Genomic DNA, 22125 nt, shown 5'->3' on the forward strand with positions numbered 1-22125 from the left:
TTTTCAGGATCCTCAACGCCTTAAAATCTCATTCACTTATTGGCACGACAGGATGTCCTGACTTAGGACAATAATTCTGTCTCTCCTGCCGTACTCCCTGTTTGAAAGTGTGTCTGTAGTCAGTTTAACCCACAGTTAGGGTAGCATCAGAAGCATCAGGGCTCTTGCTTTGCTTACCTGCAGGTTATTATACCTAAAGCTCTGATTTAGCTCGGAGGTTAAACTGTTGATGTGAAATATGATGTGGCGCTATGTACAGTTTCGGCTGCAGCTACCGCAGCACCTCTGGTGGCGCCGGTAGCTGCAGTGTGAAGAGAAAAAGATTTCCTTCAAACGTCGCAGAAGACGGTGGGCCTGATGCAAGAACATTTCTGCATTCCTGTTCTAAACGCACTGGTTGCTGCGGCTTCAGGCAGAACGCCGAGAGAATTTTAGAGGCAGCACGACTGCATCCAAAGTCGGTGGGAAGACAAATGACGCAAAGATGCATAAAAAGTTTAAACTTTAGTGAAACAATAACATGCGACAGAAAGGAGACAGAAACACACCACAGACATGGCCGGTGCGTCCTTACAGCTAACATACAGGTGGTTTGTTAGCTGGTTGGGGTCATTAAGCACAAACTGTCCAGCGGTAAAAATTTGGGGTGACAATTCACATTACTTCCGGTCTGAATGCGACTTTAAGGGCAACACAAACACAGAAGGTGGACTCGTGTCCTATTTCTGCACACGTGTTCACGAGCAGGAGGGCGTTTGTGAGAAGGTATCAAGCTTTATTTACAAAAAGTAATGTCACCAAATAGTAAATAGAAGAACTTCACAGTGCGGAGCTTTAGCGGTTCGACACACACGGTCCAACTTTACGAGTAGTTTCCGAAGTGTTTTAAATGTATCAGTGTCTGTAGTGGCGTCAGGGCAGCCCACAAAAGGTAAACAATGAAAACCATCTCTAAAGCCAAGCTAGGTCAATAAAAACAATAAAGCATACACCTTTGTTGCTTGTTCATGGTTTTCTAGATGAGCTACAGGATAAAGTCAGAATGAAACAACTTTTATTTTACCTTTTCATGCTACATTAATAATGACTCCAACTAGCTCTACTCTGCAATACAGGAACAACTCTGCTCCTTCATTTCTTCTTCTTGGCACTGGGGACCTGTTAGCATGACATGTAGCCGTCATATTTAAAAACTTTTTGCAGGATTCACAATTAAAATAAGTCAGCAACAAACATTAAAAACTCTGGCGACGGAGTTTTCAATCAACTCGTGGAGCTAACGTTAGCTTCTGTTGGCTATTAGTTCTGCGGGAAACCGAATTGTGAGACGCCGACTGAAAGGAGCTGCCTTTGTCTGAAATCAAGGATCCACTGTTTCAATAGTTACTATGGATTTAAATGGTCTGCAAATTATCATGATGTGCTTAAATGCAATGCTTGACAGGTAATGGACCTTAGCAAACAAGACGCATGACATTGTACAGAATATTAGCAGTGTTACATTTAGCTTTAATTTTGTATTTGATTATTTTGTTTCTTGTTGATTTTGGTACAATTTAAAATTATTCAGATTAAGGAATAATAAATGTTATATCAAAGTTTTTTTTTTGGAGAAAGGACTAATTATTATTATATTTAGTATTATTTTATATTATTTCATGCCAAGTTTATTATCGTTATTGTAAACTAGGTGTGAAAATATTTTCTTTTAACATAATAAAAATAAAAACGAGGCTTTACAAAAAACTAACTAAACTAAAATAAACAGAGTTAATGGCTTTAATTTTCGTCTTTGTCAGTTTATTTCAGGCCGGACATAAGCCTGGTATTTTGGGTAGATATGAAATCTGTCTTCCAGTTTCTTAACTGTGCCAGAATTTAGTCCACGCCCATCACCTGGCATCATGGTGCGAAAGTCGAGAGGCCCAAAGACTAAAACTAACACTCAAACGAATTAAAACTAAACTAAAACTGAGCATTTTCAAAAACTACAAACTAAATTAAACTGACTTTAAAAACGAATTAAAACTAAACTGAGCATTTTCAAAAACTACAAACTAAATTAAACCCGCTTTAAAAACGAATTAAAACTAAACTGAGCATTTTCAAAAAACTATAAACTAAATTAAACCCGCTTTAAAAACGAATTAAAACTAAACTGAGCATTTTCAAAAACTACAAACTAAATTAAACCCGCTTTAAAAACGAATTAAAACCAAACTGAGCATTTTCAAAAACTACAAACTAAATTAAACCCGCTTTAAAAACAAATTAAAACTAAACTGAAATTAAAAACCAAAAGTCAAAATGAAATAACAATAAAAACTAATGAAAAATCTAAAACTATAATAACCTTGTTTCAACAAACCAAATAGAAAATTATAAATACCAAAAAATGGGGGAATTTGGCAAGTTGCCTTGAATCCCACCAAATCTGTTCCTACGTGTGGTTCTTGCATGAGGCCCAAAAACCCTGTCGTCTTTTAGCTAAAAGCCGCCCTGATCCAGAAGAAGAGTTTCCTGCCGTTGGTACACTGAGCATGCCCGGCTGCGAGTCATGCACCCCAAACTTTAATGAAGACAGATAACAGAGTGAGAAACAGTGGCGTCACCGCTGCAGTGGAAAAACACATCAATAACAGCTCTGCAGCCCTTAGGGGTTACCTCCATACCTCCCCCCCCACCCCCACGTAAAGTCACATGACACAGACAGAAGGAGGGACACTAATGCTCCTTTTGGAAAGCAACAGCTCAAAGAAGAGTATATGTTTGACACAAGACAGAGAAGGAAGGTTGGGTTTTTTTTGGGGGGGGGGGTTATAGTTATATAGATGACGGTTGTAGGTAGCCCCCCCCCCTCCACTCCACGCTCCCTGTTGTCATGCGGGCACGTCGTTGTCTCTATCCCGAGGCGTTGATGTACAGCTGACTCTGCAGGATGTAGTCGATGACGGGCTGACACAGGTAGTCCACAACGTGGCCGTCACCGTGCTGCAGGGCCAGTCTGATGGAGGAGGCGGGGCATTAATTCAGTTTGAATATTTTACATTTAACCTTCTAAACTCTTCATCACTTTTCATGAGACAAGAAATACCTTGTTGTCAGCTTTGTGGCAGCGTCAATGCATTTTTTTCAGCTAACCCAAACGGCCCATCAGGAACACGCAATCCTTCAAAATCACCAACTTTGGACAAACATGGTAGCAGCATTTAACTCTCCGCATGAAATCATTTTATTTCAATTAAATGGGTGCAATCAGTAGATCTTGTTGTTAATTTTGTCAGCCTTTTTAAAATTTAATCTTAGTCCTGTGTCATATGTCCTTGTTAGTTTTTGTTATCTTCAGTCCATTGTTTACTATTACTATTTAAATCAAGTTTTAGTTTTAGTCTGAAAAACGAAAATCTTAGTACTTTAGCCTAGTTTTAGCCATTAACCATCATTTAAGTCTTTTCTGACTCATTAGTATAATTTGATCAGCGTTTGGTCAATCTGCTCGAACCAAAATAGAGATATTTATCATTTTAGTCTTTATTTCACTCATCTCACATATAGATAAAATGTTTAGTAAAATTTGAATTTTAGCTTTGTTCCCATTTTTATTGCAAAGGAAACGTTATCTCATTTCCTGGTGGTTAGCCTTGATAAGCCTTTTAAAGTTTGTAGTGTTTTTCCAGAACCACATTGCTTGCCGTTCGATTTAATTAGGCACTCTGTTTTTTTTTTTGTCCGCCTCACTGTATTTGTAATGGGGACAAATATTCACATCCTACACAGTAACGCTGCCCTTTTGTTTAAACTCTGAAACATCGCCCCGGTCGCCCAGCATTCAAAGCACAGGAAATAAAAAAAACACACTGTTCAAGTGAAAATTTAGAGGGAGAAAATCTGGCCTGTAATATTTGTCTCCTCGTTATACTGACAAAAAGAGATTTTATTAACGTTATTATTTTATGAATTACATTTTAGTCTTGTAATTTTTCGTCAAAAATATTGCATGTTAACATAGTGACAGTCAGTGTTTATGGACGTTGTCGCCATCTTGTCTTCGTCTCGTTTTCGTCAGGGCAAAAAGGTTGTTTACCAATATATTTCGTTTACTTTCGTCTAAGGGAAAGTTACACAAGTAGATCTGCTTGAGCAGCCCGTCCTCACAAGAGAAACCAACGCATTCTCATTCCCAACTCCGTGGTCAAGTTAGCAACAATAAATATGCAACGTCTGGTTAGACTTTTATAATAAAAGTACCTTTTTAAGACGGCACGTTGTTGAAGTTGTGAAACGTCGCAATTTGGTTAGGTTTAGGGAAAGATCATGGTGTGGGTTAAAATAACTATGTTACTTACATCACTTAACTCACGTAAGTGAAGTAACGTTACTTACGTAACTTCTGTAACCTAAGTAACTTAGATATAAACATTCAGTGTTGACTTTTTGATTCACACAGGAAACAAACACCGGTCTCCTGGGTGAAAACGGCCATACAGGTCGATTATGCTGCGGCTTATTAGGCTTATTATTTTTGTTAAACATCTAGAGGCCAAAGAAGTCAGGTGATGTAGTATAAAGTCAGGACTTTCACTCAGGGGGCCGAGGTTTGAGTCCCATGTGAAACAAAGTCAAACATGGCAGGTTGTGACTTAAACAACGTTTTGTAGATGACTTACATCACATGAAATATGTAACGTAGATATTTTAACCGAAACCAATGCATTTTCCTAAACCATTCCAAGAAGATTTGTTGCCTAAACGTAACCAAACTACAACAGTTACAGTCACAACGTCACGTGACTTAAATCACTTTCTTTAGGTCTGGTACGTCTGTTGCTGGAATGGTACTTGTACTAGAACACTCGTAAGCGAGATCACATCACCGCGGTTCTTGCCTCTCTTCACCGGCTCCCAGTTCATTTTAGGATTGATTTTAAGATTCTGTTTGTTTTTAAAGCCCTTCATGGACGAGCTGCAGGCTATGTCGCTGATCTACTGAAGTCGCATGCTCCTTGAAGGTCGTTAAGGTCCGCGAACCAGTCACTTTTAGTTGTCCCTAAAACACGGCTCAAGAACTTTTTCAGCCCCGAGACTGTGGAATGAATTGCCTCTTCATATCACACTGGCCCCCAGCCTTCCAGTTTTTAAATCATGACTTAAAACTAATTTTTACTCCTTGGCTTTTAATCTGGGTTGAGAGTTGTATGTTTTTTACGGTTGTATTTGTTTATTTATTGATTCATGTCAATGTACAGCACTTTGGTCAACCTGTGCTTTATAAATAAAGTAGGATTGGGTTGGACTGGTACTTGCCAGCGCTCTATATATTGTTTTGAGGAATGGTCATATTTGCCATTGCACTTTCCAACTGGCATTTGTGTCATTTTGGAAAACTCGACGATTGACCTATTTAGTGGTTTAGGTATGAGGACGCGTTGGCTTGTAGGGGTGAAGTAAATCTGCACAAATGATTTGTGTTGAGTTCAATTTGATTAAGCTCTGTTAATGAACAGCAAACCCTCCTGACTGTGCTGACCTCTGATGGAACAGAGAGCCGGAGAGTCCACATCCGAGGAGGTAATTAGCTGATTAGCTGTGTGTCACCATACGTTTTTATGATTAGCTTGGACTGTAGTAGTATTGTGACTGATTAGTGCTAGCGTTTTCCGAGGTGACTTGCGATAGCGATTAGCTTGATTAGATGAACAGGGCTTTACCCAGAGTCAAGTGTTTCAGGTGGATATGTTTCAAGCCTAACTTTTAGACGCTTCAGGCAGCAGTTTTCTACATTTCCAGAGACTATGGCTGTGTTCGAAAAGGGCTAAACTGCTGTCTCAGATGGTGTCTAACAGGACAGTGAGGCAGCAAATGCTGTTTGAAACGGCTTGAACGATGTCTTCCTGTCTCCTGAGACGCCTTCAAGCTGCTCCAGTAACGGCCAGTTTTGAAGGCAGCATCGCTGCTGCCTATTACCCATAAAACAGTGCAGCTAAGGCCACCGTAACTTTCGAAAACGGGTTAAGACGGCGGACAGACAAGCTGAATTCATACACAAATATATGTTTTTAAAAGTTTTTATTAGTTTTCTTGCTTCGATTTTTGAAAAGCTAACGAGAACTAAACACTGAACTATCACATGAGCCCGTGACTTTAACCAACCAAGTTTGTTCAGTCTGATTTCTGAGGCATCTGTTACCCATTTGGCTTTTCACTAGCTAGTTAGCTGATGCTAAGGCTAGCATCTCTTCTGACAGCCAGAAGAGACGCAAGACGGCGTGCTGACGTCACATGTTGCCGTAAGTGCTGCCCTAGAAGGCTGTTCGAAACCAATGCAAACAGAGCTGCCTTCACTTGAAAGTGATGCCTTCTGAGGCAGCTGTCTGTTACAGTGACGAGGCAGCGAGGCCACTGAACAAGCTAACAGTAAGCAATCTCTTTTTGAAGTAATTATGTTATTGGTGGTTAAATTAGCTTTGTTTGTAGCAAGCTAGATCCGTTGTCACCTTTTTCACCCCTGGCGAGTTTGCACCCCTGTTATACAACAAGTGTAGGAATAGAAATGTAAAAAGGAACGTGGTTTTAACAGCAGTTAGCGGTAGAGCTATTTGTTGACCAGCATCTGCTGTTAGCAGCGATTGCATGTAGCATCTCTAAAATCCTGAACTTAAAGTGGAGTTGTAGGTTTGAGCTCTCTTCTACTGTCTAATTCTACTGTCAACTAAACCAGCTGTCCACACAGTGAACTACTCACAAGCTGCCAGTAAGCTAACAAGAGATATCATGTAAATCAGACAGACTTTGAGTTGTGATGGAACTATGGTAGGAGTTTCCCCTGTCCTTGTGCTAAGCTAGGCTAACAACGCCCTGGACTTATCTCTGAATCGGACACATAGATTAAACTGATATCCATCTGAATGATCTGATCTACATTTATACAGTCTCAAAGGCATAAATGCTGGTAAATTCTTCTGTGGTTTGATTGTGAAGTTGCATTATTCCCAACTTTTGTGCACAGCAGCCTGAGGTCATGTAAAATAAACATTTGTTTTATGTGAAAACACCCAATAGTAATAACGTCAAAGCTTTAGTCTAATCCCCACCTGCTCTTGGTTGAGCTGACGATAGACATTGGGTGGCTCGTGGCATCTTTCACCACGATGATGTTGTCCTGAAACCGGGAACAGCACACAGAGATCAGACGAGACAATGAAGGAGGACGTTTCACTCAGTGTAAATATGGATGTCAGAGCGGGAGGAACAAGGTGTGAACAGTGGTATTTTTGCTCTGACCTTGTACTTGCGGAGAATGGAGGAGTGATTCATGATCCTCTCTGTGTCGGCTCCGTCACGGGGAACCACCACAATCCCAAAATCCCCCACGATCACCTGCATCTGAAACCACAGAAACACAACCTTCAGTCGCTCCTCAGGGCTCAGCGCTGCACAAGAGTTTGAAGGTGATAACTGTGGCTTCAAGGTTCGCCCGTAACACAAGCATTTATAACCAATATCGGACCGAATCAGTCAATCTCATGGACTCTCCATGATCAGAGGATTTGCTCCCTGGGGACAAACACATTTGTGTGATGTTTTTGTGTACGGTTAAACTTTGGTGAACCCTGACATGCTAATTATCTCTGTAGATAAATCAAAAAACATCTAGGCAATGTTGACTTTTGAGGGAATAAAGAGAACCAAAGAGTCCAACATGGAGTTATTTGTCAAGTTAGCAAACAAGAGAGTTGGCGTCCTAATTAAGCTAGCTAACTGGTAGCACGCTAGCTAGAATGTGAGCTATGTTGGCTAGCAGTTAGCTCGCTAACTAGCCTCACAAGTTTACCAACTACTTTCAGAGGATTTGCAAATAATCTCACTTTCTTATGTGAGCAGGTAGTCATCCAACTCAGTCAAGCCACATTTCAAGGTTACATGAAGTTTCAAACAATAACATTTTGTTATTGTTGTTATTGCAATATTTAATAAATAAAACTACATTTGTATCTTGACTTGTTGGAAGCTCTACAAGAAAATAAATTTATGTAAGCGATTTAAACTGTACCTGCTGAAAACCCCCAAAATCTGTCTAAATTTGGATACCATTTAATTTCTCACAGGAACTTTGTGCCAATGGTGGAACATTGAACAATTTTTCACCTCAAGTCATTCGTACAGATATGACAGCTGGAGGATTATTGCAGACGGTGCGTTTTCACCAATGTTAAAACTGTACAGACAGTGGATGAGTCTTGCTAGCAACATTCCACGACTGATCTCAAAAACTTGGACCCTGGAACTTTAAGCTCTTTAAAGCCCCAATAAGTACTACTTTTTCGCACCAGTGCCTCAATTCGTGCGATTCAGGTGACTTTGCATCTATTTGCATCCACTTGCGTCTTTAATTTGAATTTATGTGCCAATATATATTTTGTATTGGTACAAGAAGGTTCTCAGGAATATTAATCCTTTGTGTCCAATCTGGAACTACAGGGGATGTTCTTGTCACCAAGATTACTCTCATGGTCAGTCTGGTATTTTGTCGCTAGTCAGTATTGGTTATTCAGTATAGCCTACCTGCAGACCTTTGTTATCATGAGCTACACATTTTTTTGCATTTTTTAGTGAGCATGATGCCTTTTTTGTTCAATCGTTCCCTCAATCAGTAAGTTGTGTCTTTGAATTTAACATAATTCCCTTAAAATGACTTATTACTGTACGAGTACAATATCAATTACATAAATTGAATTGAATTCCTTCGTTGTCTCTTGCTAACAGCTAGCATTCACATTAGCATGATGGTTAGCTTGTTAGCAGTGTGAGAGAAGAATAACGTTGCATGCTATGATGACTCTTTCCCTTTGCAGATGTTTCCTTTGTCAACAACATCGAAATGACCTGTCGGTCATTACGATTTCAGAGGAATTTGCTGAGGGGCGGGGCTACATGATACTAGGGCGGGGTTAAATTGGATGGGGGCGGGGTTACAGTGTGCTTACATCACTGTCCTTCCACAGGCCAGGGATGCAGAAGGACTCCAGGAGGTCACTGCCACACAGGAGCAAGATGCGTAACTCTACAGATGACAAACAGGCAGGAGGAAAGAGACAACGTCCTCAGTAAACAACACGTTTACTGGACACAAACAAACCAGAAGGAGTTCAAACACAGCAGGAAGGAAAACAAGAGGACACAACACAGGAGTCTCTTCAGGTTCAGATCCTGAAGAGACGACTCACCGATCTCCTCGTATCTCATTGCGGTCCCCAGGTTAGCGTTTTCATCTGACGCAGAGAAACAGAAGACATGATTTATGTTCAGTGTTTGCAGTAAATGCATCGCGTCTGGAAAAGGCCGCTAACATGATAATATACTTTTACAGTGTTTCATTATGATCATTTCTCTGTCCTCTCCATCTTTACTTAGGTTGTGTCTATTTACCGACGAAGGTGAAGCGTTCGATTTGAGGGCGGACGCAGCAGATCTTCCCCAGACTCTCGCTGACCTTCCCCCACAGTTTGACTGAGCAGAGAAAGGAAAGTTTAGACATCATCAAACAACCGTTTCTAACACAGTTTCCAGTCCTTTCTGTAACAAATATTGACATTACATTTAGCTGATGCTTTTATCCAAAGCGACTTACAATTGTCAGAGGTCGTACGCCTCTGGAGCAACTAAGTGTCTTGCTCTGGGACACCCTGGTGGATGGGTCACAGTGGGGGATTGAACATGGGTCTCCATTGCACCATCGCCACCTCCAAATATACTCAACTGCTGTACTTACGCTACTTTTACTTTAGGGACATATTGTACGTTTTACTTCACTATAATGATTGATCGGCTTAATTATTTTACAAATTCAGATTTTTGCACACAAAACATGAAAATATTCAAGTACGGCTGAAACAATTAGTTAATGATGTTTCAGCTTCTCTGCTGCTTCTCCTCTGAATGATTAATAACTGTGATGTTTGTTAGTAACGTTGATCTTTGGACTGTCGGCTGTGAAGGAGTCACTTTGGGCTCTGGGTAACTGTGACGGCAGAATCTTTACAAACCGAACAATGGACGGACCGATGGAGGAAATAATCAGCAGGTTGATCCAGCATGCAGTCTGATACTAAATAGTTCAGAATGAGCTCCAGCTGTTAGGATTTTGGTTGTGTGTTCATGTTTTTACTGATTCAGTCTTGTGCCTGTCTTAGTTCTTGTTTTAGCCTGCTATTATCATGCTTGGCTGCATTCTACCTGTCCGTTCTGTATAGTTTAGTTCCCCACAAGATGTTGTTTGTTGGTCTGTTCTGTCGGTCTTATTTGTGTAGTTGTTTATGTTTTGGTTTTTTAGTCCTGTCGGTCTGTTGTATTGTGCCCAGCCTGCCCGGTGTTTATTTGCCTCTGCCTGTTTGATGTCAGTCTGTTTCTTGTTTCAGTCCGTTTACGTGGTTTACAGTTTTTATTCCAAGTCTTGATTCCTCTGTTCTGCCTTGTTATGTTACTTGGATGTTCAGTTATTTCTCTTCAGTCTTGCTTGGCCCGTTAGGTTTCACTCCCTGCCTCTGTGTTCTAGTTCTGTGTTCTCGTTTAGGTTTTGTCTGTTATGCATGCGTTCTTTGGTATTGTGTTACTTTCGTCCTTGTCTGCTGTCGCATGCTTTACTTCCTGGTTTATTTTGTAGTAGTCAGTGTGTGGTGTTTGTGTCTAGCTTGTTCCTGTTTCTGATTAGTCCCTCATGTCTTTCACCTGTTGACTCCCTGCCTGCTCGTTAGCCCTGTGTGCATATATTGCCTGTGTTTTCCTCAGTCATGCTCTGTGTCATCTCGTGTTTTGCCTCGTCTGTTCCCGGCTTGTTTCATCTGGACATCTTTGTTGGATCGTCTTCTTTGGAACTGTACCTGCTCTGCTCGGTGTCCTGCATTTGGGTCCTTCATCCTCACTACCACACACAGCCCTGTGACACCAGCTCAACAACTACAGCAACATGCTGCTTTACATTAATGAGGAAGAAGAATCTGAGGAGATGTAATGGGAGGAGTAGTGGTGTTGGTAGTTTTACTGCAGTAAAGCTCTGAATACTTCCTCCAGCACAGAGGAAACAAATCTGCTCGTTTATCTCGAGCTCTTGCTGATGGATGGATGAATTAATGAACATGACTCACTGGCTGTGGGCTTGTGATTCATGTTGTTGTGGTTCTGGTAGATGGGCGGAGTCTGGTTCTGTGGCTGACCAATCACAGGAGTCGTCGACGGCGTGTTGACGTTGGACAGAATACAGCCGGTGACTCTCTGAGGCACAAACACGTCTTTATCAACACTTAATAATAATCCAAACAACACACACAGATGGGAATATGATTAAGGTTTCCATGGTAACTGCTGAGGCCTCTGCTTTCATGAGGGTTTAAGATAAATTAAAAACTATTTAGATTAAGTTGGTTTCAGCTATGAGGTCTAAACACCATTTTAAAATATCATAAAAATAAAGTAAGTCACTCCAGATATGTTCCCAGGGGTATTCGAGTAAAATAATATGTATTATAGACACTTCACGTTCAAATGCAAGTGATGAACAGCTTTTAACATTTTTACATGGAGAAAAACATCCAAATACTGTGACTTTCCATCTTCCCCACTTTTCCATAAACTTCTTTAAAACTCACTTTTTATTTAGTTTTTCGGTGCTGTTAATAACAAGTGTTTGAATCATCCAGAAAATATCACCCACAATAATTCAGACATCTCAACTGCAGCTGGTAAAATCTCTCTCGATTGGCTTAAACTCACTACACAGATTTGTAAAGGTGAGAAGGCGAACCTTTGCTGTTTTAAGAAGATAAGAAATTGCTTGACATTTGATTGTGCCTTGATGTTCTTAAACTCGGTGATATTTTCATATCTGTCCTTTGGTTTAACTGCCTGGTCCGAGGCCAGCCACTCTGTAATTAAATCAGTACTTTGAAAATCTTGGACAAAAAGCAAGTTAGGTTGCATTTTAAGTAAATAAAAGATTTTAAGTTTTGAAAACTATTGATTTCCATCATGTAAAGTTTGTGTTTAAATGGATTTGCTCCTCTGACTTTCTGTAAATACATCAGGAGACACCAGAGCTGCAGCAGATCCGCCAGAGCGGCTTCAAATGCAACTGTTCATTTTCATTTTGCAAAACTTCTTTTGCTCTGACGGCCTTTTCTGTGAAAGGTGCAAAGTCTTGGAAGTTGCTAACTAAACACTTGAAAACTTGCAAACTTCACCACCTTTCAGACGTCTCAAGTCCTGGTTGGTTCAGAACCTAACTTGTACTCAGGTAACGTGTGTTTTATGGCATTTGGATGAACTCATTTGACCTCTTTATCTTGTGTTGCACTGCACTTACTTGTATACTTAGGGAGGGATGAGGCGAATTAGCAACTGCTAAAATCACTACGATACAGACTTTAAATTGCTGTTTTCAGTTTACGTGTATCGGTCCCTACTAAAAAAGAAAATAAAATACATTTTTTTGCATAAGTTGACAGAGAGAAATAAATCAAATAAATGAATACTACTACTACTAATGATGATGATGATAACTATCTCCTGACCTTCATCAGGTCGCGGTGATGCTCCAGCACGCTGCAGGTCGTCTGCCAGGTGTCCTGGTAACACTCCCAGGGGTCCACCCTGCACCAAACCCCACAGACAAACAGGCTGATTTACAACGAGCTCCTGATGCAACATATGATGTGAATGAAGGTGAATGTGGTTCCTCTCCTTCGGGATTTTCTTCCACATCACATAAAGACATATAAACGCTGTCTCACCTGATCCAATCAGAGGACTGGACGGCCATCTGACACATGGTGAGACGATGTCTGCTGGGCACTAATCCCTGCAGACACACAGTCAAACAGTCAGTCCACAGACACACAGAGGACTGAAACATGCTGAGAGCAGAGGAGGAAGCAGTAACTCGATTGCAGATGGTGCTACTAAAGCTTCCATTACTGGAAACCACACGCCAACTCTCTCGCTGTTATGAAGGACGTTTGCTTTTAGACAGACTCACCTCCTTCTGACATACATCCCTGCAGTTTTATACCAAAGTGGACAAAAAAAAGAACCAAGACTCCAGAGATCGAGATTTGATTTTCTTTCAGATTCACCATCTAGTTCAAAACAGCAGCTCTGTGTTAACTGAAGGTCTGACTGACCAAAGGAACATAAATAACTGTCTTTGTTGGTCTTTCAGCAACAAACACATTTTAATCTTCATTGTCAGGACGGTTAATGTTTTCCCTCTCTGTTTGTTGGTCAGCGTCTGTGTGTGGTGAGCCTGCCTGCCTCTCGCTCGCCCTATAACCTGCGCACACATCGCGAAAGATGACCAGTCACTGTGATACAAGATGGCCTAAAATAATCACATTTCTATTAAACTTAATTTCAATATTCCTCCCAAACTATATGCTCATTATATTCAGCCTCACATAAAATAAAATGAATTAAACCCATTTATTTTAACGGCTGCGACAGACTGTGTGAAACGGACTGGGAGCAAATAAGAAAATATAAAACACATTTCAAAGCAGTGAGCAGGCTCACCGTCATATCCTAAAAGTCTAACAAGTAGAAGCAGACTTCAGTCAGTCTCTGTAGGATGATGTCGCTGTACTAAAGTTTCTCCGCAGCAAACATAAAAGCAGCCTATCAAACAGTCTGCGGGGTCTCCTGCAGATGGTCAGTAGGCGGCGTTTTCACAGAGTTGATCTCTTATCTGGAACAGACCCTGCTCCGGAGCAGGTTAGCCGTTCAGCATCAGTTACCATGGCGATCTACCACCTTCGTGGTGCTGAAAACCCAGGGTTACCCGGAAAAGCTCAAATCCTGCTTCGTGGTTCAGGGTCCAGTGACTCACGTGGTAGAGTAGGCGACCTCTGGCCAATCAGTCGCCAGTGGTTTTCCTGATTATCTCTTGTGCTTTAAATACTTCCTGGGCCTCCACCCTCCTCTGCCATCCAGCACCGGGCCGGGCCGTCTCAAGCCGGCCTGCCTCTTGCTCTGGTCGGCTCCACCAGCCACCTCCACTGCAGCTCGCATGTTAATAAACACTGATAAGTTGTACCTCGCCTGCTGTGTTCAGTGAAACGTAACATAAATAATGAATTTACAAACAGAATATGAAAAAATGCAAATAGTCCATTTGTGGTTCTGAGCGCAGCATGAGGTGCTTGACAGGTGCTTTTCAAACAGCTCAGATTTACAGAAAAGCCCTGCTGTGCTGACGGCGGCAGCTCTGGCTTCAGAGGACGGTTCAGGAGCCCCATGTTTCCTCTCTCCTCACGTCCCCAGAGGGACTGAGGTGGGAAGAAAACGTGAAAGTGAAGGAAAGGTGGATGTTCAGCCATTTTCCTATTGAGCTGGTATTTCAGCGTGGATGGCCGACGTATAAAGTGACATTATCATGGTCGTTCATCGCTGTGAAAATATGAAAACGTGTGAATATATATAGTATGAACTCTGTAGTGCTGCCTGCTCGCAGATCTGAGTCTGACCTTTGCTCATCTCCGCCTGGTTGAGCAGATGGAAGATAATAAGTGTGAGGCTGTGATTAACTTTGACTTATACTAACAAACACACACTGCCTACGCTTCACACGTACCACACAGGTAGGACTGTTAACACGGCAGAACAAAAGAGAAACGGCTGTGTCAGAAAACATCTGGTTCTTCGATACAAAGTCAAAGCAGCGTAAAAACCTGATTTGTCGAAAACGAAGTGCAAATAATTCAAAGTGGTGGTTAGAACATGAACCCGTAGTCTGGTTCCATCTTCCAGGACAGTCCAGAGAGTCCATGTTGGGGTTCTGGGGTGTTTCATGTTTCCTGTTTGAAGTTGTTCTGTCCCCGGTGAAATTGTCCTGTTTTGCTTCCTGTCTGTGTGTTCACTGATTGTCTAATTACCTGCGTCTCATTATGTCCACCCCTGTGGTGTATTTAGTGGGTTTGATCCTTTCGTTGGTGCCAGCTCATTGTTTGTACCAGCTACTTAGGTAGCTACTGTAGGTAAACGTGTTGGGAAGGAGGGAGGTTAATGTTCTTTTGGTGGATTGTGACCTTTTTTATGGATATTTAATTAATAATAATTATTATGGAAGTGAAGAAATATGCTCTTTTGCACTCTTACTTTGTTATGTTATATTTGCTGTCCTTTAACATCTAGCTGAAGTGGTGACAGGAGCCGTTGGTTGTTTCACGACAGAATGGAGCATTAGGACAGTACAAGCACTTTAAGCTATAAACTACAATATAATCAACTTTATGTGTATTTCACCTTTCATGATAAAGAACGCAGCTCAAAGAGGAGGGTAAATATCAACAAGTCCTCCAACCAAAACGACTAAATCAGTTGGTTTCCCATATCAGTCCAGCGACAGGCACTGACCGTAACTACACAACCACATGACATCAAACACGTGGCTCAGAAAGGCCACAGTTTAAGGCATCAAAAATACTTGGTTAGGTTTAGAAGAACAATGTGGTTTGGGTTAAAGCAAGTACATTACGTTGGTCACATGACATACAGTATATCACAAGGGTATTCAATAGACCCTCCGCTAAGCCACGCCCTGAATACACAGCTGTCCAATCACAGTGCAGTATAGGACTCGCTCTAACTGAGGTCCGACACTTTCATGGCTGCGCTCCACTGATTCTGATGTAAAAAGAGTCGTTTTCCAGCTTTTTCTGACTGTATTTTTCTAAGATCTGGTCAAACGCTGTCCCTGCGGCATCTTGTAATAGTTACAGGCTGAAAGGAGAAGTACGATTTATTCTCTTTACAAAACCAAAACCAAATTCAGAAAAATGTCAGCTGTGGGTTGATCCTAATGTGATGGTAGTTAGCTAACGCTAGCTAACTTCCTGCTGAATGTAACGTAATAAAAGCCCTGCTGTTCTGATTTTTAATGAACAGAGGCCGACCAGCTGTACAGGAACACTGATGATCCTTAATATTGTTGTCCTCTTTCTCAATAATCAATAATAATATGGAGGTTCACTTTTACTCTGTGATCAGTAGGCTTTAGCTCCTGTCTTTTTTTCATGTCAGTCTGAGTAAAAAGTGTAAAGTCTGAGTCAGTCTGTTAGTCTGAGTCAGTCTGAGTCAGTCTGAGTTAGTCTGAGTCAGTCTGAGTAAAAAGTGTAAAGTCTGAGTCAGTCTGAGTCAGTCTGAGTCAGTCTGAGTCAGTCTGAGTAAAAAGTGTAAAGTCTGAGTCAGTCTGAGTTAGTCTGAGTTAGTCTGAGTCAGTCTGTTAGTCTGAGTCAGTCTGAGTCAGTCTGTTAGTCTGAGTTAGTCTGAGTCAGTCTGTTAGTCTGAGTCAGTCTGAGTCAGTCTGTTAGTCTGAGTCAGTCTGAGTAAAAAGTGTAAAGTCTGAGTCAGTCTGAGTCAGTCTGAGTCAGTCTGAGTCAGTCTGAGTAAAAAGTGTAAAGTCTGAGTCAGTCTGAGTTAGTCTGAGTTAGTCTGAGTCAGTCTGTTAGTCTGAGTCAGTCTGAGTCAGTCTGTTAGTCTGAGTTAGTCTGAGTCAGTCTGTTAGTCTGAGTCAGTCTGAGTCAGTCTGTTAGTCTGAGTCAGTCTGAGTAAAAAGTGTAAAGTCTGAGTCAGTCTGAGTCAGTCTGAGTCAGTCTGAGTCAGTCTGAGTAAAAAGTGTAAAGTCTGAGTCAGTCTGAGTTAGTCTGAGTTAGTCTGAGTCAGTCTGTTAGTCTGAGTCAGTCTGAGTCAGTCTGTTAGTCTGAGTTAGTCTGAGTCAGTCTGTTAGTCTGAGTCAGTCTGAGTCAGTCTGTTAGTCTGAGTCAGTCTGAGTAAAAAGTGTAAAGTCTGAGTCAGTCTGAGTCAGTCTGAGTCAGTCTGAGTCAGTCTGAGTAAAAAGTGTAAAGTCTGAGTCAGTCTGAGTTAGTCTGAGTTAGTCTGAGTCAGTCTGTTAGTCTGAGTCAGTCTGAGTCAGTCTGTTAGTCTGAGTTAGTCTGAGTCAGTCTGTTAGTCTGAGTCAGTCTGAGTCAGTCTGTTAGTCTGAGTCAGTCTGAGTCAGTCTGAGTTAGTCTGAGTCAGTCTGTTAGTCTGAGTCAGTCTGAGTCAGTCTGTTAGTCTGAGTCAGTCTGAGTCAGTCTGTGTTAGTCTGTTAGTCTGAGTCAGTCTGTTAGTCTGAGTCAGTCTGAGTCAGTCTGAGTAAAAAGTGTAAAGTCTGAGTCAGTGATGTAATGACCTGGTCGTTTCTCTGGAGAGGACAGGCCGGTGAACATCCTACACTTACAACCCTGTCCTTTCATTACTTCCCAGGAGACAAAAAACAAACGCCAGGAGCACTAATGAACCGAGCGAGATCCATCACCTGGATACGACCCCACAGACAGTCAGCCAGAACTGAAGAAGCATCTTCAGGCCAAACATCTTCAACCAAGTCCAGTTGCCCTCGATGTTAACCTTCCTTGGTGGGTAGTTAGGTGGGTAAATAAGTACATCCAGTACATCTGCTGTTAACCCGTCACATCCACAATGAACCCAAGAGGCTGTGCAGGTCGGTGAGTCATCTGTTTCTATCAGGTCTGACTAATGTTCTCCACCATGAATAAACCACCAGCCGGGTTGTTGAGCTGCAGGAAATCATCATTTGAAATGAGCAAAGACTCCTGATGTGGGTGAAAACTGTGTTTCTGTAGCATCTATTATTCATGTTGTGTGTTTCTACAGTAGCAGAGCAGAAAGTAGGACAAGAGCTTCATTAATTCCAGCAGGAAGCCGAGTGGAAAACAACAGCAGAGCTCTGCACGCAGGACGCCGTTATCTGCTGGTAGATCTGATGTTATCTGTGCTTTGTGACGTGACGCAGGTTTGCTCTGATCACATACTGACTCAGTAATCAGTCTGACATTGTGGAACATAAACCTCTGTCGTGGTTAAAAGGTGACTTACAGGTTTCCCGTAGGAGTCGTGCACCGGCGAGATGATTCCTCCGATCACGATGAAACGACCTGTTTTGTGCAGATATTCTCTGGCCTTTTCTGCAAACACACAAACAGAATGTGAAGCACAACATGAAGGTAAACACAGAGTCCTCCCTCTGTCTGAACACAGAGCGCCGGAACCAACCAAGGACAGTTACTGAAATACTGTGCTGGAGTACAAGTTTGAGGTACTTGTACTCTACTTCACTACAGTTCAGAGATAACTAGTGTACCTTTTCTTTTCTGGCAATTTCCCACAACAAGACATGATATAAAATACAACACATTGTTAAATTTTCATATTCTTCCTGTTGGCTACGCTAAGTTTAGCGCTCTGCCCTTTTTGTTGTCCGTTTGGTTCTGTGTTAATCTGTTTTTGTTCTGTTATCCTAGTCTGTTGTCTGAGTACGTCTGCGTTTAGTGTCCAGTAAACTAGGTTATGTCTGTCCCCCCTGCTGTCTCTCTGCCTGCCTGTTCGTTAGCCCTGATCCCTGTTCACCCGTGTTGCTCCCGCCCTGCTCGTTAGTCCCTGGTGTTTGGTGTTTCTGTTCAGTCCCCGTCCGGTCAGTGTCGTATGATGTGTGTTCTGCCTGTTACTGCGCTACCCGTTCTGCAGTTTGGATGTTGCCCGTTTCCACGTCCTGTGAGTTTTGTCTTGCATGTAACTTTGGATTAAAAACCCTGGAACTTTATCTCTGCTCTCAGTGTCGTGCATTTGGGCTCTGTCCTGCTTTGCGCACCCTCGATCCTGAAAATGAATATGAAACAACTTGCTCCGTACTTTCCAACCTGACTGTTCACCTCTTACAAAACACACGGGTCTGGTTATCGTGTTTCAGGTGTTTCTGAGTTATCAGTTCCACCAGAGAGACGTTTCCCCTCTAAACTTTTTACATGATTTCATTCTGAGGCCCAGAATGGTCCAATATTTCACTAAAAATAAAGGAGAGAAAAGTCCAAATACTGAAAACAGATAATTCATCTCACGACCCCTCAGATTTATATGTTGACCTTTTAGAGGGGCCTGACCCATACGTTGGGAACCACTGGACTAAACTAGCTAACTTTATAACTGTGCACAACTTAGCTTCACTTTGAGCGGTCAGAAGAGTAAAATGCTGCTGATGAGTCAGACAGAATCAGACTGTCAGGGTTTGTTCCATGTTTCTGCCCGTTTCCTGTTTTATTTTGGTAATTGTCGTGCTTTGTTTCCTGTCTGATTCTTAATGGGTCCCACCCAAAGAGTACGGAAACATTCTGAAATCTCGTGAGAGCCAAGCTGTCGCAGGAAGACGTCGTGTAAACGAGGGAGAGCAGTTTGTTGTGTGCGTAGAGGAGCTGCTAGCAAGACTTTATTTCCTAAAATCACTGAACTGACCTGGCCTGTATTTGGGACAGGCCTTTAATTCCTCTGAAATAGGCGAATATGAAACAGTTTATTTCAAACAGAATATTACTTGAATAAAAATTATCCAATAATGTCAAATACGCTCCGACAGAAAGCTTACGCGCTTTTATTTTGAAGGCAGCAACGTCAGGAAAACAACAACAGTATGAGAGAAGTTAGCAGACAGAGAGCGACGGACTTCACATGACAGGATTCACAACTTGGATTCATTTTTATGAAAAGCTGTTCTGATTCTTTTGGTCGATGGATCCTCACAGACTGAAGGAAGATAAATAATCAGGAACGGACACATTCGGACTGAACGAGCGCTTCAAAGGAAACGGGAGTTTTCATCTCTCGTACCAGGCAGGTTTCACCGGTAAATGTAAAAGAATTAGACTTTGGGGCTCGTTGTTTCCGTTAAATGAACTGAACGATTTAACGATGTCCACACTAACACACTGATCATAAGTTTAAACATTAATATTTGGATTAACGATCTGAGCAGCTTAGAAGCAGCTAAAGCGTCGACCCCGCGGGGTTTAAGAGGTTTAATACATCCAGAGAGCTTCTATAAAAACCAGACCAGGCTTCTAATGGAGACCTGCGTTTATTTGTCATAATGTGTTTCCTCACCAGGCGGCTGTTTGGGACTCGGCTGTTAGGGTCATTTTTTAATGGGGTGATATTTGTAAATAGTTGATATACCTATATTTCAAAGTTCTATTGTAAAAAGGACTAACTTCATGAAAAACATTTATCGTATTAAATATAGATATATTAACAACATGTGACACGCGGGAAACGTCCACCCTGTTAAGGACTTAGACATAACTGTTTAAAAGTGTTTTCAGGGAAGGATTGCTACTAAAATTACATTTTTATAGAAATCATATGTCCCTCACTCTTATCAGATATTTGTTTTGCAATAAAATAATTTTTAAACAGCATAGGCAAGGCCTATATTGAGAAAAACAAGCGCACATTACGAAAAGGGGACGTATTTTTCCACTTTCTCCTCAAGAAAAGTGAATTATAATAAGAATTACTCAACGTCTCTTGCCTGTATATTCAATCCCTTGTATATCTTTATGTAAATACAAATATACACTTAATATTTGGTCATTTCAATAAACTATGAAGGAAAAATACCAGTATGCACTATGTACATGTCCATATACATTTTGAGCTAACGTTAGCCTGTTACCTGCCTGTGTGAGCTTAATTAGATGACGAATCTATATTTTTTCACAAACAATTTTTGAAATTATTTGATTTGATTGAGCTGCAAAAATCACACAGCTAAATTTCCCTCCACCAGGTGTGATGTCACCAGGTCACCTAATGAGAGTCATTAAAGGGACAGTTCATGCAACTCAACAGGGTGGACATGGTCGCTCGGGACAAAAGTAAAACCTTATTTTTTGGTACAAAAGTTTAAAATTTGATTAAATAGATGTTGAACAGGAAAATGAGATAATAATGAAATATTTGGAAATCCATATGTTTTTCTGGAGAGGAACGTTTGAACGCAGCACGCGGTCATGTGTTCAGCTCTGAACAGGAAATGTCCCTGAGTGTTACTCTTGTTGCAGAACTCCTGTTTGAAAGTGGAGTATTCAGAGGAGCTCACACACTTCTGGTCCAGTTAGGGTTAGTTTCTCTGTCTGCCACGATGAGTTGGACGACACACAGCGAGTTGGACGACACACGACGAGCTGGCCTGTCATTGGTCTTTGCTTCTGAGTGGAAAAACGTGGCGTAACTGTCGACTGAAATCAGCTGTGAATACGTTTGGAGAGAAACGTGACGTCAGGAGGAATTTGATGTCTTCAGTTTTACTGGTTCACTCAACACGTTTTCACACTTACACGAAGCATATCTCTGCTTTTTACTGCCTACTGTGTACTTTACTGTGTACTGAGTCGTACTGTGTACTGTGTACTATGAACTGTACTGTGTGCTGTACTATGAACTGTACTGTGTACTACAAATTGTACTGTGTACTCTGTACTGTGTACTATGAACCGTACTGTGTACTCTGTGTGGTTTTCATCCTACCTGTCAAATAGGAAGTTTTGTGTGTCTGTAAACAACTATGTCTCCTCTTCTTCTGTCCAGTTAAATATGGTGTGCCTCAGGGGTCGGTCTTAGGACCCATTTTGTTTTCCTTGTATCTGCTTCCCTTTGGACATATTATCCTCAAACATGGCATTTCTTTTCATATTTATGCTGATGACACACAAATATACTTGCCCGTCAGATCCACAGACCCTGGAATGCTGAGTTCACTTAACAACTGCCTTTGTGAAGTTAAAAAATGGATGTCAAATAATTTCCTCCAGCTGAACTCAGACAAAACAGAAATCCTGGTCATCGGGTCTCAGCAGATGGCAAATCTAATACTGCCATCTGCTGGTTCCCTAGTAAATCACATTAAGCCTGTGGCAAAGAACCTTGGTGTTTGGTTTGATAGTAATTTAAATTTCGAGCAGCACACCACAAAGCTTGTTCAATCATGTTTTTATCAACTTAGAAATATAGCAAAAATTCGATCTATGTTAACTTTTAAGGACACCGAGACCATTTTACACGCCTTCATCTCATCACGCCTGGATTATTGCAACAGCCTTTTCACCTGTTTAACCCAAAAATCTATTGATCGACTCCAGACTGTCCAGAACTCAGCTGCCAGGCTTTTAACCAGAACAAAGAAATATGACCACATTACTCCTATTTTAGCTTCATTACACTGGCTCCCAGTATGTTTTAGAATTGACTTTA

General features: G+C 41.4%; 1 protein-coding gene across 3 annotated transcripts in view; it reads right to left on the reverse strand.

The window, feature by feature from the left end:
• Positions 1–485: 485 nt before the first annotated feature.
• nmnat2 (nicotinamide nucleotide adenylyltransferase 2) overlaps positions 486–22125 on the reverse strand; it is a 48543-nt gene continuing 26903 nt past the window's right edge. For all 3 annotated transcript variants that reach the window (XM_046052696.1, XM_046052699.1, XM_046052698.1), the window contains exons 3-12: positions 17923–18011; positions 12783–12850; positions 12564–12642; positions 11142–11268; positions 9427–9507; positions 9225–9269; positions 8985–9061; positions 7282–7383; positions 7092–7159; positions 486–3004 (exon numbers count right to left, since the gene is read on the reverse strand). In XM_046052696.1, coding sequence (XP_045908652.1) covers positions 2902–3004; positions 7092–7159; positions 7282–7383; positions 8985–9061; positions 9225–9269; positions 9427–9507; positions 11142–11268; positions 12564–12642; positions 12783–12850; positions 17923–18011 — 839 coding nt within the window. In that variant the 3' untranslated portion in view covers positions 486–2901. The remainder of the gene's footprint in view (positions 3005–7091; positions 7160–7281; positions 7384–8984; positions 9062–9224; positions 9270–9426; positions 9508–11141; positions 11269–12563; positions 12643–12782; positions 12851–17922; positions 18012–22125) is intronic.

Source organism: Micropterus dolomieu, linkage group LG06 (assembly GCF_021292245.1).
Source record: "Micropterus dolomieu isolate WLL.071019.BEF.003 ecotype Adirondacks linkage group LG06, ASM2129224v1, whole genome shotgun sequence".
NCBI lineage: Eukaryota > Metazoa > Chordata > Actinopteri > Centrarchiformes > Centrarchidae > Micropterus > Micropterus dolomieu.